The 18,804-nt window shown below is 34.1% G+C and overlaps 2 protein-coding genes across 2 annotated transcripts in view; one reads left to right on the top strand and one right to left on the bottom strand.

The window, feature by feature from the left end:
* LOC113371533 (proton-coupled amino acid transporter-like protein CG1139) overlaps positions 1-12,584 on the bottom strand; it is a 213,029-nt gene extending 200,445 nt beyond the window's left edge. Inside the window, exon 1 of the mRNA XM_026612162.1 lies at positions 12,533-12,584. Coding sequence (XP_026467947.1) covers positions 12,533-12,582 — 50 coding nt within the window. The 5' untranslated portion in view covers positions 12,583-12,584. The remainder of the gene's footprint in view (positions 1-12,532) is intronic.
* A 1,673-nt stretch (positions 12,585-14,257) lies between these two features.
* Positions 14,258-18,239, top strand: LOC113371470. Its single transcript, XM_026612092.1, has 3 exons — positions 14,258-16,648; positions 16,762-17,269; positions 17,506-18,239. The coding sequence occupies exons 1-3, from the start codon at positions 14,258-14,260 to the stop codon at positions 18,237-18,239; spliced, it is 3,633 nt and encodes a 1,210-aa protein (XP_026467877.1).
* Positions 18,240-18,804: the final 565 nt, after the last annotated feature.

The raw sequence follows: 18,804 nt of genomic DNA, 5'->3' as shown, positions 1-18,804 counted from the left end.
TAATTCTGCGGCTCAATGACTCTTCCACATTGTCCCGTGCAGCACCAAATCGCGGGCACATAAAAAAACACATGCTCAGCATCCTCGATTTCGCCGAAACAATATGGGCAATCCGGCTAGCTATCGTGTTTGAAGTGGTGCAGGTAGACTCGAAAACAGCCGTGTCCAGATAGCATTTGCGTAGTATGATAATTTACTTCTTCATGCTTGCGACTTAGTCTGACTTTGATGTTTGGAATGAGACTACGCGTCAATCTACCCTTCACTGCGAGAACCAACAGTTGCTGCCATCGGTCAATGCTGTTCTGTCGTTCTTCTTATCTCAACTTTACAGGGCTCAGTTGTTGATGTCTTCTATGATAAATTGACCGTCTTTCCTCTGCTAAGACTAAGAGAGGCACAGTTCCTGAAATGATGCACACTGCTTCCGCCGATATTGTGCGAAATGTGCAAGCAATTCTTATAGCACTCAGACGATATATGGGCCCTGCCATTCTCCTCGATTTTTGAGATTTAAGAGCATCAGCCCATATGGAGATACCATATGTCAGCACCGAAGTAACAACTGACGATAGTAATATCCTTCTGGTTTGTTTAGGACCTCCAACATTAGGCATCAGTCGAGCAAGTTTCGTACTAACTATTGACGATTAGCACTAACGTGTTCCACCTGTTGATTGAAATTCAAACGAGCATCAAGCATTACGCTAAGGTAACAGATGTGAGGTTTTGACGTGATCTCTAGATTTCCTATCTTTAGCTTGATGGTCTCTATTGTTTTTCTACTAGTGATAAGAACAGCTTCACTTTTTTGTTGTGGTAATTGGAGGTTCATTGTTCTTATCCAGCGATTCATTTTTCTAAATGTAATATTTAATAGACTTACGATGTCATCAATTTGTTTGGAGACAACTGCTATGGCAACATCGTCTGCATATGCTACTAGTTTCATACATTCTGGAATATCTAGTCTCAAAATTCCATCATACATAATATTCCACAGCAAAAGGCCCAGAACAGAGCCCTGCCGCACACCTCCAGTTATATTATATTCTTCTGTACCATTGCGTGAATAGTACATTATTATTCTGTCTATAAAGTAGCTTGCGACTATATTGCAGAGGTATGCTGGCACGTTCTTGTCACGGAGTGCATTCATAATGCAATCCCAGTTTGCAGAATTGAAAGCATTTTTTATATCCAATGTGGCTACAAGACAGTACTCTTTTGCACCCCCCTTCCATCTGGTTCCAGCAATTGCCTCCTTGGCGGTATTAACTACTAAGTTTATAGAATCGATAGTTGATCGATTTGCGAAAACCATACTGATTGTCTGCTAGGATTGGGTCAACTACTGCTTCTATTCTTTGGTGAATTATTCTTTCAAAAATTTTACGCGTTGTATCCAGCATGCACATTGGACGGTAGGATGATGGTTCATCTAGTGTTTTTTTACCTTGGGGAATAAGCACTAATCTTTGCTGTTTCCATCCTCCACAAGACGATCTAAAAAATCGACAAAATCTGGCAAAGAAGGACTAGGTGGAGCGTAACAGCTGTATAAATGTATGCTATCTAATGATGCTGCGACAAATCCAGCGTTGCTATTGCTAACAACATTTTGGAAACAAAATTTGCCACAGGACGAAATAACATCTTTGGTGGTACTGTCCGTTTTCCATGGCCAATCAGTTAGTTGTTTGTAAGGTTCTGATAAGAGGGCAACATCAATTTTCATATCTCTTACCGTCTTCATAAGCAAGTCGTGCGCAACCTCACAATGATTCATGTTTAGCTGCATTATCTTCATGCTTTTGCGTTAATTATTTTCTCCATGGCCCCGCTATATACAGGACATCTGTGAGTGTCAGCATAATGTGCTACATTTTCAGAGTTTCCATTTTCAGCGCATAGTGCACATTTTGCTGCATTTATACAGTTGGCTATTTTGTGACCTTCTTGTCCACATCTAATGCATAGATTGGTCCGATTCACTTCGCTCTTGCACTGTGATCCATAATGTCCGAATAGCCAGCATTTAAAGCATCAAAATAGTTTCTTGATGATTTTAATTCGACAGTTGACCCATCCAATTCGTATTTTGCTACTTGTTTTGAGCAGATCGTGTACAACTGCCGCTGGAAGAGCTACAGTAGCAATCTGGGTACCTCTATATGCCTTACGAATCCTAATTGCTTCTGCTGGTGTGTTGCAGGATCCTCCGTTTGCTTTTTGTAGTGCTATCTGGATATCAATTTTTGAGGTTTCATCATCAATATCCCTTATTTCTATAGTTTCTTGGTGCCACTTATAAATAACTTCCGCCTCATTCTTCAACACAACTGCAATAATCTCTTGTAGTCATTGGCCTTTGTCCGCACTTTTCTAAGAAATAGTTATCAACAAGTCTCCATTTCTGGTTATGTTTATTTTGTCTACTGTCGTATTTACCTGGTCATCAAGGACATCATGTTTGATGCGACGTAAGATTTTGGAATAATTAACTTTTTCGGTAGGCCCGATCAATAAGGCATTTGGTTTTGGGAAAATTATATGATTATTTATCATTATATGGTTAGAGTCATTTATCATTATATGGTTAATTATTTTCTCCATGGCCTCGCTATATACAGGACATCTGTGAGTGTCAGCATAATGTGCTACATTTTCAGAGTTTCCATTTTCAGCGCATAGTGCACATTTTGCTGCATTTATACAGTTGGCTATTTTGTGACCTTCTTGTCCACATCTAATGCATAGATTGGTCCGATTCACTTCGCTCTTGCACTGTGATCCATAATGTCCGAATAGCCAGCATTTAAAGCATCAAAATAGTTTCTTGATGATTTTAATTCGACAGTTGACCCATCCAATTCGTATTTTGCTACTTGTTTTGAGCAGATCGTGTACAACTGCCGCTGGAAGAGCTACAGTAGCAATCTGGGTACCTCTATATGCCTTACGAATCCTAATTGCTTCTGCTGGTGTGTTGCAGGATCCTCCGTTTGCTTTTTGTAGTGCTATCTGGATATCAATTTTTGAGGTTTCATCATCAATATCCCTTATTTCTATAGTTTCTTGGTGCCACTTATAAATAACTTCCGCCTCATTCTTCAACACAACTGCAATAATCTCTTGTAGTCATTGGCCTTTGTCCGCACTTTTCTAAGAAATAGTTATCAACAAGTCTCCATTTCTGGTTATGTTTATTTTGTCTACTGTCGTATTTACCTGGTCATCAAGGACATCATGTTTGATGCGACGTAAGATTTCGGAATAATTAACTTTTTCGGTAGGCCGGATCAATAAGGCATTTGGTTTTGGGAAAATTATATGATTATTTATCATTATATGGTTAGAGTCCTGATCTGACAGAAATACCCTTGCTTCCTTTTTTTCTGTTTCCTCGGCTGAACTTTATGCCAGTCATTTACCTCGATTTGTTCTTCATTACATATTTCTATGATTGTCTGACGCCTTGGCGAACCATTTTTCTTATTAACCTTATTATTGCTTATATGATTGCTTATATTTCATTTTCTTGTGGCTTCGCTTGTGTCCTGCCGTACACATTTTTATATGGGAGCTGTTTCTCAACATTGCACTCCATTTATCATTACTTCCGTATCTTTCGTGGTTCTTCCTTTTTCCTCTAACAATTGGTTGTCTACATCAATGAATCTTTTAATTACAGCCGCTATGTTGCCTGTTTTTATCTTCACTTCTTTATGTATGTTTGACTTTGATTTGACAATCATGTGTAGTTTATTTATCTGATTCTCAAGGCTTTTCTGAAATTATATGTGACAGTTTAGCCATTGGTTCTACTTTACTAGTCATACCGTCGCAAGAGGTATGACTAGTAAAGTATGACTAGCGGGTTTTGGGCTATATCTGATAAACCTGGACATAGCGCCGTGTTCAAATTATTTTATTCATTGATTTACACTAGCATTGTTTGACATTATGTCTCCTCTGATGGGAAACATTTTAACAAAAATTCTACCTGCACCCAGAGGCGAGGTTCACTCAGCTCACTAACTTATAAGTAACTTATTAAAACTGATGGAACTATTATAATTTTTTACGACAAAATATCTAATTTCTGACGTGACAATTTTTTTCGTGTATGTATATGTTACGGTAAATGTGCACTCTCGGTGAATGTGCACATTCACCGGTAAATGTGCACATTCCCCAAAACGATAGGTGAATGTGGCGTGTTCTCAAACAATCAAATTAAAACAATGGTGTACGTGCGTACTTGGATCGGTCTTATGAATATCTCGCGAATTTGACGCATGCGCAATAAAGACTATGCGCGAAATACGTCAAGCATGTTACGAATTTTGTACCAAAATGGTGTTATGGTGATAAATGATTAATAACATTCTGTTGAAGATTTGTTCATTTTGATCAAGATATATAATAGTATTTGAATAGTAAAGTAGTGAATCGTGAATAGTGATAACTGAATAGTTAATAGTAAATAGTGAATAGATATTAGCAAATAGGGAATCATTATTAGTAAATAGTGAATTAAGAATAGTTAAATAGTTAATAGTTATTAATTAAATAGTTAATAGTTATTAATTAAATAGTTAATAGTTATTAATTAAATAGTTAAATAAATTGTTAATTGGTCAATAGTAATAAATAATGGGTATCAATATGCATATGACTAAAATAAAGAATATAAATATAAATATAAATATAAATATAAATATAAATAGAAATAAATATAAATATGAATACGAATATGAATAGAAATATAAAGATAAATATAAAGAGAATGAAGAAAAGATAAATATAAATAGAAAGAAAGAGAAAGAAAAGAAATAAAATAAAAGATAAAGATAAAGAGAAATAAAAATAGAAAGAGAAAGATAAAGATAAAGAAAAGAAAGAGAAAGAGAAAGATAAAGAGAAAGATAAAGAAAGATAATAAAAGAAAATATAAAGAGAAAGAAAAGAAAATAAATAGAAAGAGAAATAAAATATAAAAAAAAAAATATAAATATAAATATAAATATAAATATAAATATAAATATAAATATAAATATAAATATAAATATAAATATAAATATAAATATAAATATAAATATAAATATAAATAAATATAAATATAAATATAAATATAAATATATGATTTAGTATTTCACCCGCGCGTTGAACTCACATTCGCCAAATGAGGCGGTAAATGTGCACATTCACCGGTGAATGTGCACATTCGCCGAAATATTCACATTTACCGTAACATATATATGTATATGTGTGCGTATCTGTATATGTATGTATATATATATATATACGTAGGTTTATATGTATATATGTATATGCGTACTTATATATTTATTTATAAATACTTTTTCTTTTTTCTTTTTTATCTATTTAATATCTAGTTTCTATTACCTTTTCCATCTTTTATATTTTGTTTGTTGTTAAGTGTTGCTGTTTTGTTAATTTTTCTCTTATATTTATAGTTACAGGTACAGAGCATTTTTACATTTACCTTTTTCGGTCTTTTCTTAAATTATTTTTGTTTTCCTACAGTAGTAGCATGCGATTGTTGTGTTGATAAATGTGATAGTAAAGTGTGTGTTTTTCTGATCTGCTGAATGATGAGACAAATCTAGTCTCGAAACATATAAAAAATTAAAATAAACTTTCTACATTCGACGAATTGGCAGTTTTATTCATTTTTATTTGTTTCAACGACGAACAAAAAATTACATATATATATATATATATATATATATGTGTGTGTGTGTAAGCGTATATTGTGAGACCAATAGTGACATATAGAGACGAATAATATAAAAGAAGAAGATATTTGAAATATAAAAAGGAGTATTTGGAGTGAATTTCTTGAATATGAGTTAATAAAGTGTTTCCAATTGATTCTTTGATGAAACATAAAATACCGGAAGATGACTATTTTTTCAGAGGATAAAGCAAAGGCTGACGACATGCTCGAAGTCGAGAATGAATTCAGAATAGCCAAATTCTAACTATGACGATTATGTACATAAATGACATAGATGACATATGGATATAACAGAAGAATATTAGATATGTGATGACAAATATCATCTTCTATATATATAAAAATAAGTCGGGTTTTCCTTCCTGACGAAATAACTCCAGAACGCACGAACCGATTTCGACAATTTTGCATTCCTTGGAAAGGTCTCGGGCTTTGCCAAGTTTATAACTAAAAAAATTAGTGCCCCAATGCAAATTGCTCAAACTTCACGCACCGTAATTAAAAACTCGAGTAATGAAAATATTCAACAATTGTTTAAAATAATTTCAAATAGATTATCTACTTATATATATCTTATAAATAAAACTCGAAAACGGCTGAATGGATTTGGCCAGTCTTAGTCTTGAAAAATTCGTGCCAATCCAGAGATTGTCCAAAAGGTGAGATAATATTTCAAATCCGCGTAGAAACTTTACATATTTATTTTGAAAATTTTTGGTAAACAACACTTGATTCAAAATGGCTTCCCACACAATGTTATTCAAATGACAGATGAACACTACTCATATGTCAAAACAAAGTTAAAACAGATTATGTGTTATTCTTTTAATTTTAAAATTTAATTATTTATATATTTTTAAATGTTAATAAGAATGCTTATTTTGATTTTATATGAGGTTTTTATTTAATTCTCAAGTATATGCTCACTGCCTTTTTGTATTCTTTTATCAAGAGCTTGAAATTATACTATTCTTATTGATTAAGCCTTGCTTATGAAAGAATAAATAAATAATTTTGTTTCAAACGCTGTGCTGTGCAAGTAGTTATTGGTTTATTGTGAATAATGTGTTACCAAAACATTTTATGAATTATATTATCATTGCATTTAGGTTATTCAAATTAAGATCCTAAATTTGGAATTCATCGAAGGGGACACCATAGACGTTTCTATCTAATCACTTATTGCAAGTTATAATAGACAGCGATATGAATAAGAAAATTGGATTATAACACAGATAGTAATTTTATAAACCATATTCATAAAGGTCTTCGGAAACGAAGTTGTTTGAAAATTGCTTATAAAGCTCACATTATGTTATTTTACATCCACATAAGTACAGTTTAAATAGATATGGAAGTAATCATTTCGAATATATACAGTACAATCTATTTACAATACAAATTTTTCATTACAATACTATAAGGAGTTTTGTAGTTATATGGTCCATGACATTTATATTTTGAAGAATGTAAAGTATCAGCAGTACGAACTTGCATTATATTACATGATTTCATCATCCGAATAGGCTTTCTAATGCATAGAAAGAAGTTTTTCCAGCATTCCAATTTTCAATGAAAAAATTAAAATAGCTCAACATGTCCCACATGATAATAATAGATTTTTTACAGAATTTTTCTTAAGCTGTTTAAATACGAATACTGTTATCGATCGGGTCTTTTCCCAATTACTTCCCGAGCATCCTATATAGTGGTCATGGTGATACAAAGATACCACTAATTTGGATACACAGTTGTAGAAAAGGAAAATCAAAATAAATACATTGAAATTTATCACAATTTGTACTCATGTCGAAAATCTACATATGTTCAAGCAAATTCATAAAGAAGAAATGTCCATTTTATATAGCTATATAACAATCGGGGTAAAACGTTAAAACGGCTGTACGAATTGGGCCAATCTTAGTTGCATAATTTTATATTCATTAGTATTTATAAAACATTTTCTAGATTATATAATTATTTTGGAATATAAATTTGAAATCGATCAAAGGGGACATTTTGTCGAATAACTTATTCGACCACATATAACAGACCACTACTTAAATAATAATAATCCATAACGAAACTTTATGATTTCCTTTTGTTGTTAGTTTTTGGGTTGTGAGCACTGTGATTTAGTTCACGAGACCTTAATATAAATTTAAACTATTTAATTGTTTTATAAAATGTAATGTTAATTTTGAGTTAGATTCAACACTTCAAAAACTTACATCTGTGTGGGGCAAAAATGACCAACTGAACATTGACCACGGCTAAGGATTAAAAAAGACTTGGATTGAATTATACCATATTTTTATAGAAAGTGTATAAAACTTCCAGTTTGATTGTATTAACAAAATATGGTCAAACGAATATTGTTATTATGAATTATATAATTTATTATTATCCAAGTAGACTTTGGAGTTTATTGTGTTTATAAAATACCTCATTGTCTGTACCATTCAAACTATACATTCTTACTCTCCTTAAATAAAGTATTCTTTTTTTATTTTTTAGAAGTTGCTTAGAAATACCTAACTTAGCAAAACAACGTTTGCCGGGTCAGCTAGTATATATATATATATATATATATATATATATATATATATATATATAAGTCGGGTTTTCCTTCCTGACGATATAACTCCAGAACGCACGAACCGATTTCGACAATTTTGCATTCGTTGGAAAGGCCTCGGGCTCCGCAAGGTTTATGATTAAGAAACTTAGTGGTGCATGGCATTGTGCGCTAATGCAAATTGCTGGAACTTTACGCACCGTAATTAAAAATTCGAGTAATGAAAATAATCAACAATTGTTCAAAATAATTTCAAATAGATTATCTACATATATATATATATATATATATATATATATATATATATATATAATAAGTCGAGTTTTCCTTCCTGACGATATAACTCCAGAACGCACAAACCGATTTCGACAATTTTGCATTCGTTGGAAAGGTCTCGAGCTCCGCAAGGTTTATAGCTAAGAAAATTAGTTATGCATAGCATCGTGCCTTAATGCAAGCTGCTGGAACTTTACGCACCGTAACTCGAATTAAAAATTCCAATCATGACATTAGTGAGAATTATCAGAATTATGCTTGGTTAAGTCAATGAGCAATTCTTACCGCAAAGAATAATGATGTACACGCACTGAATTTCACAATTAAATCAAAAATTGCTGCCGATTTGGTGACATACCAATGATTCCGACTGGTCTTCCGTTTGACTTCAAACGATTGCAATTTCCAGTTCGCCTTGCGTTCGCAATAACAAGTCGCAAGGGCAATCGCTTAGTGTTTACGGGATAAATTTCAATAAGATTATTTAGAAAATCATTGTTTTTCACATGGGCAGTTATACGTTGCCTATTCACGAGTTGGAAAACCATCCGCTTTGTTTGTGTTAACGTCAGACCAAAAAACAAAAAATGTGGTTTACCAAAAAGCACTTCAATGAAAAGAATTATTTGTGGAATCTCTTTCATTTAAGTTCAACTAAAAAACACTTAATTTTTGTAATCGAAATAAATTCATTGCTGTTGTATAATAAAATCACATTTTCCCTTTTCAAATATAAAACAAACATAAAAATTCTTCATCTTTCTCAAGAAACCATCTGGTGGCGAAACGGAGTTCGTCGGGTTTGCTAGTTGATTATAATAACAAGTGCCATAGATATTGTCTTTCGAGTAATAAACAAGTATAGAGACAATATGTGTTGATAGAGATCGGCCAAACCTAACATATATATACATACATATATATATATATATATATATATATATATATATATATACATATATATATACGTACATATATATATACGTATATATATACATATATATGTAATATTTTTGCAGCACAACCGTCAAATTAAAAAAAGATTAAATAACAAAATTATTTATTCCATTAAACGTTTCGACACTTGATGTGTGTCATCATTCAGTAATCTAAAAAAGCATATAACGTAAATACACAGTTGATGATAAATATAAATATATAAAAGGAGGAAATTATACATACCAAACCAGGAAAAACAACAGAAAACATTAATTATGATGTAAAATTGATTGTACACTAAGCTTGTGTAAAATAATAAAATACCATTATATTGCCCTCCCATATTTGATGTTATTGATAGCATTGCATTGTGGGCACTGTTCAAGGTTAAAAGTACAACAGTGTAGACACGCACGCGTAATGGAAAAGTGGGAGAGAGTTGTGAGAAACGAAAGGGGGAAGAGAAACAGAGAAAAAATATAACGAACGAAAGATTCTAAAAATGTATTGAATTACTTTTCATGAAATTAATGATTACTTTGTAACTGTCATGTAAGAGATGAGAGGAATTACGTTTGTTTACACAAGAAGTATTAAGGGATATAAGTAAAGACTTAACTATCTTTCTAAGGTCACAATTTTTTTCAATGTAAATGATTGAAGGATTTGACATGTTGAAAGTGTGGTTCAGGTTTATCATATGTTCAGAGAGCATCGTTTTGAATTGATTTGGATTTTTGAAATTATATATATGTTGATTAACCCTCCTGTATATGTATTGGGAAGTTTCACCAATGTAACAACTATTGCAATCATTGCAGTCCAACCTGTAAACAGAATCAGTAACCTTATCAGCGGGAGTTTTTGATTTAAGAGAAGAAAAAAGGCAACGAAAAGTGTTGTCAAAACTGAAAACCAAAAGAAAACCTTTAGCGGCAAATAACTTTTTAAAAAAATAAGAAAAGCTTCTTAAAAAGGGTAAACAAATAACACCTTTATATTTATCTAAAGGGGAAGAATTAGATTTTGAAAAAGAATTGCTAAGATTGAAAGAACTGTTTAAATTGTTTTGTAAAAACTCTAATCTATTTTTAATGACGTTATCAACTAAATATGAAGGATAAGAATTATTATTAAAAACAGCACAAACTAAAGATAGGTTTTTTTCCCAAACAATCACTTAACAAAATGGTTCTATCTATTAAGGAAATGACAACTGAAATGTTTATAGAACGAGAGTGAAAAGAAAAATAATTTAAATATCGGCCAGACCAAGTTGGTTTTTGGAACCAGTCAGTGAGGATAACATTATTATTTCTTGTAAGTTTTGAATCTAAGAAACTGATAGAATTACTAGGTTCAAGTTTACAAGTGAACTGCAAATGCTTATTAAAAGAATTAAAAGAATTTAAAGTGTGGGATACATAATTATTATCTAAACACAAGAGGATATTATAGATATGTTGATGACATCCTCTTATGTTTAGATAATGATTATGTATCCCACACTTTAAATTTTTTTAATTCTTTTAATAAGCATTTGCAGTTCACTTGTGAACTTGAAGCTAGTAATTCTATCAGTTTCTTAGATTTAAAACTTACAAGCAACAATAATGTCATCCTCACTGACTGGTTCCAAAAACCAACTTGGTCTGGTCGATATTTAAATTATTTTACTTATTACTCTCGTTCTATAAAAATTTCAGTTTCCTTAATAGATAGGGCCATTTTGTTAAGTGATAAGATTTTTTGGGAAAAAACCTATCTTTAGTTCGTGCTGTTTTGAATAATAATTCTTATCCTTCATATTTAGTTAATAACGTCATTAAAAATAGATTAGAGTTTTTACAAAACAATTTAAACAGTTTTTCCTATCTTAACAATTCTTATTCAAAATTTAATTCTTCCTCTTTAGATAAATATAAAGGTGTTATTTGTTTACACTTTTTAAGCAGTTTTTCTTATTTTTTAAAAAAGTTATTTGCCGCTGAAGGTTTTATTTTTGTTTTAATTTTTGACAACACTTTCCGTTGCCTTTTTTCTTCTTTTAAATCAAAAACTCCCGCCGATAGGGTTACTGATTCTGTTTGCAGATGGACTGCAATGATTGCAATATTTGTTACATTGATGAAACTTCCCAATATATATACAGGAGGGTTAATCAACATATATATAATTCCAGAAACCCGAATCAATTCAAGACGATGCTCTCTGAACATATGATAAACCTGAACCACACTTGGAACATGTCAAATCCTTCAATCCTTTACATTGAAAAAAAATGTTCCCTTAGAAAGATAGTTGAGTCTTTACTTATATCCCTTAATACTTCTTGTGTGAACAAACGTAATTCCTCTCATTTTTTACATGACAGTTACAAAGTAATCATTAATTGCCTAAAAAGTAATTCAATACAGTTTTAGAATCTTTCGTTCGTTATATTTCTTCTCTGTTTCTCTTTCCCCTTTCTTTTCTCGCAATTCTCTCCCACTCTTCCATTACACGTGCGCGTCTACACTGCGTTGTACTTTTAACCTTGAACAGTGCCCACAATGCAATGCTATCAATAATATCAAATATAGGAGGGCAATATGTGCTCCTCCTATTTCTCGTTTATTAATATAATAGTATTTTATTATTTTACACAAATTTAGTGTACAATCAATTTTACATTATAATTAATGTTTTCTGTTGTTTTTCCTGGTTTGGTATGTATAATTTCCGCCTTTTATATATTTATATTTATCATCAACTGTGTATTTATGTTACATGTTTTTTTAGATTACTGAATGATGACACACATCAACTATCGAAACGTTTAATGAAATAAATAATTTTGTTATTTAATCTTTTTTTTAATTCGACGGCTGGGCTGCAAAAATATTACAAATATGTATCAACGTCGACAAAATTATCATCATATATATATATATATATATATATATATATATATATACCTATATATAACTTACTAATTATAAGGTTCATCCGGCACAAAAGATGGATTTTTCTCACCGCTCATATCGGCTTCCTAATGAATCTAGAAAATCTTGTGGATCTGAAATTAAATGTAAATATATATATATATATATATATATATATATATATATATATATATATATATATATAGTGATGGGCGTTGAATCAACGAACGGTTATTTTCAACCGTTTCTTCTTTGTTAACTAACTAACCGTTTCGTCGCAACGAAATAACTAGTTGAAAATCAACTGGTTTCGAAGCAGTTGAAAACATGGCGGCCAGTTAGTTTTTTCAACGATATAGGAATTCGTTCGTTGTCGAAAACGAACGTAGGCAGGTACCTGCGTCGGAAAGGATCAACTAATACTATGAAAATCGCTTATTGTTAGGCTACTGCTTTTATAATATTGCAAATGTACATGTACATCTTAAAAGAAACTTGCAACACGCGCCAAATCGTTTAATTTTAGAAAATCAGTTACATTTATTATAGTTTTCAATGGTTAATATTTTTCATAAAAATCTCATAGCATTTGTCTTGTAATAATTTTTTTAAACTAAACCTGAAAATTGATTCTTTATTTTTCATAACATTTTTATGTAACTATATATTTTTATATTGCTATTTTTATATAACATGTAAATTCAATGTTTTAGTATACGGCTTTGCTGTAATGAAAATATTTAAGTTTTTTAAATTAAACCATTATTTATTATTAATAATAATAAATATGATATATATATATATATATATATATATATATATATATATATATGTGTGTAATAAATGTGACAATTCACATTTATTTATTTTTATTCATCAAATCAGTTGACAACCTCTACTTGACTTTTATAAGAACAAACTTCATTTCACCAACTTTCAATGAAACAGTTATTTCAACTATCAGTTTCTTAACGTTGCCAGCGTTGAATCGTTAAAAATAACTATAGTTGAAAAATAACTAGTTATTTAACTAGTTGACGAAACCCCGATAACCGTTTCGTTCGCAAAACCGTCAACGACCCACCTCTAATATATATATATATATATATATATATATATATATATATATATATATTATAATATTGTATGTCTGTCATTTGAATATAACGGCCAAGAGTGTCTATCCTGACGTGTATGTGCTCTATGGTGTGTCATATGTAGAGTGTCTGATCCCTTACGGAACAGAAGTATGTATCTATGTGCGAGTCGGAGTCTGGCGGTAACTTGAGTGTTGAACAGTTCGGCGTTGTGTTAATTTTGGTGGATTATTAAATGTATTTGTATGAAGTAAAAGGTGTTTTATTAATTACTTAATGCTAGAATAAAGCTAGCTTAAAGCTCAGAAGTGGGATAGGATCAAAACGTGGAGAATTTTATTAGAGAACATTATTGGTGTGGATTATTGAAATAGGCGATTTCAATAATCTTTTTTTTTTTGAGTGCCCGTGTTATTAATCAGGCGGGTTATAATTGCGGGGTGCGATAGAAAGCAAGGTGTGCTTCGCTATCGTACAAGTGCAGGTGATATTTTGTAAGTTTTGTGTGTTTGTGTTGTTGTGCTAAAGTGAGGTTAGCACGTGGGTAACCAAAATAAGAACAGAGTGGAGAGAAAATATCAAAAGTAGTGCGTGATATCGACGTCGGCGAGTCGCGGAGCTGCGATATTTGTAATTAAAAACTCGAGATTGTGAAAATAAAATAAGATTTGGTGAGATGGCTACTGGTGGTGATGCTGAGAGCTTGGTGCCCGAAGCCTTAAGAATGCTATCGTTGACGGACTTGATTGCCCTTATCAAGGCGACAACCAGCGACAAAAACGAGGGCATCTCGAGCAGCGAGTTGTTGGCGACGATACCGATATTCGACGGGTCGTCCGAGCAATGCATTGAGGCGTGGTTCGAACGGGTTGAAGCGGTCCGGGATGCATACGAGGTGCCTAAGAAAAAGATGGCGGTGCTGATAATATCGAAGCTGTCGGGGCGGGCGAGACAATTGTACGACAGTAAGGCAGAGTATGCAACATATTCATACGATGAGCTCAAGAGGGCGCTAATAGCGTTTTTCAAAAATGGAGAAGACAGGATGACTAGAATGAAACGCTTTGAGTCTCGGAGGTGGCGAAAGCAGGAACCGTTTAGCGCATATTTTCAGGAGAAGATGGCGCTAGGAAATAGGTTGGGCTTTATAGAGTCCGATTTGCTGGCTTATATGATAGACGGCTTCGACAACCCGCCACTCCAGGCTCAAGCCAAAATGAATCAATTTAAGGATTTGGCAACCCTGCTAGGTGTAATGAATGAACTGACAGCGGAGGAACGCGGATTCAATATGATGCCGCCTAAGAGGGTACAGCCAACAGTGTTTCCTAGAGTGGAACCACAAGGCATGTATCCTCCGATGAGGTGTTTTAATTGTGGCGGAGTGGGACATATGGCGTCCAGGTGCATCAAACCGAAGAATGATGGAGCGGCGTGCTACAAATGTGGCTCAAAGGAGCACCAGCAGAGGTTTTGTAAAATTGTCCGGAATACGGCGCAGGTGGCGCCGGACAGCACCACGCTATTAGTAAACCCCATACCGGCCTACAAGGTGAAAACGAAGGTGTTTGACGTTGAGTTCGATAGTGTGATCGATTCGGGCTCAGCGATATCAATTATCAAGCGGTCGTGTGTGCCTAATGGAGTACCAGTGGAGGCATGGAGCGCAGCAGCCGGGTTCGAGGGCATTAACCATGCGAGGTTAGATGTTGAAGGCATTGCGAAACTACGGCTGACGTTTCCGGAGCATGGGGCAGAAGTGCCACTAACCTTGCATGTGGTACCAGAAAACACTATGAATGCGGCATGTTTATTGGGGCGAGACATGATTCAGCACGAAGATTTGGAGGTAAATATTGGAAGGGGAGTGTATATAGTCAATAAAAATCCAGAGGTTAATGAAATATTGGCGATTGATGAGATAATTACAGACAGAGTGAGTTTAAATATATCGGAGGAAAACGACTATGGGGTGGTAGCGACAGTAGAAGGCCTGGTAAGAAAGGAATATTTGGAGAGTGAGAAACCGGACGAACCAGAGACTGCATTCGAAATGTCAATTGTACTAAAGCCGAATGCCTCACCATTTTATGTAGTGCCCAGGAGAATATCGTTCTATGAAAGAGGTCAGTTGGGTGCCATAATACAAGATTTGTTGGATAGGGGAATTATAAGGGAAAGTAATTCGGAATTTTGTTCACCGATAGTGATAGTACGGAAAAAGGATGGTAAAATAAGATTGTGTGTTGACTATAGGGAACTTAACAAACGGGTGGTGCGCGATCCTTACCCTAGTCCCAGAATAGATGATTGCTTGGACTCGCTTAAGTCTAAGAGGTATTTTACGAAGCTAGATCTGAAAGACGCTTTCTTTCATGTGGTGGTGGCTGAGACTAGTAGAAAATACACAAGCTTTGTGTGTGCACAGGGACAATATGAATACAACCGTATGCCATTTGGATATTGTAATAGCCCGAATGTATTTATAAGATATGTAAGTGACATTTTTCGTCGTTTTATAGTGAACTGTGAAGTGATAGTGTATATGGACGATTTATTAATCGCCACAGAAACAATTGAGGAAAATATTGAAGTGTTGCGTAGGGTGTTAAAAGTGATTAGTAGAAATAAACTAGAATTAAAATTAAGTAAGTGCAGTTTTGTGTTCAAGAGCATTGATTATTTAGGTTACCATATAGATGTGAATGGCATAAGGCCGAGTGATGCAAACATTGAGGCGATTGTAGATATACCCATTCCAAAGACATTCAGACAGTTGAGGAGCTTTATAGGCCTAGCCAGTTATTTCCGTAAGTTTATTAAGGACTTTAGTGTTAAGTGTAAGCCATTGTATGATTTGTGTAAGAATGGTGAAAGCTTTGTGATTGACGGTGATGTAGTGGAAACCATAAACAATATTAAGAATGAATTAGTGAATAAACCAGTGTTAGCGATTTACTCACCTAGTGCGATAACAGAACTACATACAGACGGTAGTGCGAAGGGTTATGGAGCAGTACTTTGCAAAAGCAGGCTAATGGGAAATGGCACCCAGTCTGCTACTATAGTAAGAGATCCACGTTGTCGGAGTCGAAGCTGCACAGTTTCGAATTGGAGATGTTAGCTATAGTAAATGCCTTGCAAAGGTTCCATGTCTATTTATTTGGAATTCATTTTAAGCTGGTGACGGATTGTAACAGCCTGAAGCTGGCTCTACAGAAGAAGGAAATAAATCCAAAATTATTGAGGTGGTCGCTAGTATTGTCGAATTGTGACTATGAGCTAGAGCATCGCGCAGCGGCAAGGATGCAGCACGTCGATGCACTTAGCAGGTGCCATGAACTACTAGTAATCGAGGAGAACAGCTTTGACCGAGTTCTGGCCATAAGACAAGGCCAGGATCCGTTGATTAGGCGAATTCGAGATGGTTTGGAGAGAGAACAGCATCAGCTGTATGAACTAAGGGACGGATTAGTGTACAGAAAGTTCAAGGAGAGGCTTTTATTTTTGGTACCGTCATTAATGGTAGAAGAGGTGTCTAGATTAATGCATGAACAGCTAGGGCATGCGGGCGTAGAGAGGACGGCGATGACATTGAGGAAACAATATTGGTTCAGCAATATGAACCAGATAGTAAATGAGGTTATACATAAATGCTTGAAGTGTATCGCCTTTTCAAGCTGGAAGGGTGAGTCTCGAGGAAGGTTACACAATTCCCGAAGGGTATGCTGCCTTTCAAGACAATTCATGTGGATCATTTGGGTCCACTACAGAAAACTAGAAAAGGCAATAAACACGTTCTAGTGGTGATAGACGCGTTCACAAAATATTGCAAATTATACCCATGCAAAACCACATCAGCAAAGGAGGTGGTTGGCTGGTTGACTCAGTATTTTGAGTATTATAGTGTACCGACTACCATAGTCGCGGACAGAGGGAGTTGCTACACGTCTGATTTCTTTAGGACATTTTTAGAGGAGCGAAACGTAAAAATAGTGCATATAGCTGCAGGAGCCCCTTGGGCGAATGGACAGGTGGAAAGAGCAAACCGAACAATCGTTCCAATGTTGGCGAAATACACAGAACATTTAAGCGGTTGGGACGCAGTTCTGTATAAGGTAGAATACGCCTTGAATAATGCGGTGTGTAAGAGCACGGGTGAGACCCCCAGTATTCTATTATTCGGAGTGACACAACGGGGAGAAGTTAAGGATGAAGTGAGAGATTATCTGCTGCAGAATGAGTCGTATGACAAGGACGAAATTAGAAAGCAGGCAGCCCAAACGATAGAAAGGGGGCAAGATTATAATAAAAGATACCATGATAAGCGCAGTAAGGAGGCGGAGAAGTATAAGATTGGAGATATGGTAATGATCACCAATGTGGACACTACTATTGGTGTGAACAAGAAATTGTTACCAAAGTATAAGGGACCATATTTAGTTAAGAAGGTGCTGGACCATGACCGGTATGCCATAGGCGATGTGGAGGGATTCCAAGTAACGCAGATGCCAATGGAAACCATAATTGATCCAAGCAGAATGCGATTATGGTTTAGGCCAGAAGAGGACTATGGCCTCGAAGGGAGTGAGGGTTCTGAACTGGAAGAAGAACAGACTGATGTGAGTAGTGAGGGTGTTGTTAGTGACAACGAATGAACTTGTATCTAGGACTAATCGTATGATAACAATAAGTGTATAAAAAATAATAGGCGTATAAGGACAATAAGTGATGGCGACAAAGTTGGTAGAGACAATAAGTGAATGAAATATGATTTATGTTGTAATGGTTTATGATTTTGTTGTAATGGTTTTATGATTTGTGTTTAATATTAGATTTAGATTACTGTTGTATTAGATCTCATCAGTCGGGGACGCCTGTGAGGTCAGGATTGGCCGAACTATAATATTGTATGTCTGTCATTTGAATATAACGGCCAAGAGTGTCTATCCTGACGTGTATGTGCTCTATGGTGTGTCATATGTAGAGTGTCTGATCCCTTACGGAACAGAAGTATGTATCTGTGTGCGAGTCGAAGTCTGGCGGTAACTTGAGTGTTGAACAGTTCGGCGTTGTGTTAATTTTGGTGGATTATTAATGTATTTGTAGAAGTAAAAGGTGTTTTATTAATTACTTAATGCTAGAATAAAGCTAGCTTAAATAAATATATATATATATATATATATATATATATATAACTCGTATATATAAGGTTTTCAAATA

Source organism: Ctenocephalides felis, unplaced genomic scaffold, assembly GCF_003426905.1.
Source record: "Ctenocephalides felis isolate EL2017-DRISC unplaced genomic scaffold, ASM342690v1 CF-g0.4_SCAFFOLD_01492, whole genome shotgun sequence".
In the NCBI taxonomy this organism is placed as follows: domain Eukaryota; kingdom Metazoa; phylum Arthropoda; class Insecta; order Siphonaptera; family Pulicidae; genus Ctenocephalides; species Ctenocephalides felis.
Note: the sequence above shows the minus strand (reverse complement) of the source record. Positions and strands in the feature narration are given on the sequence as shown.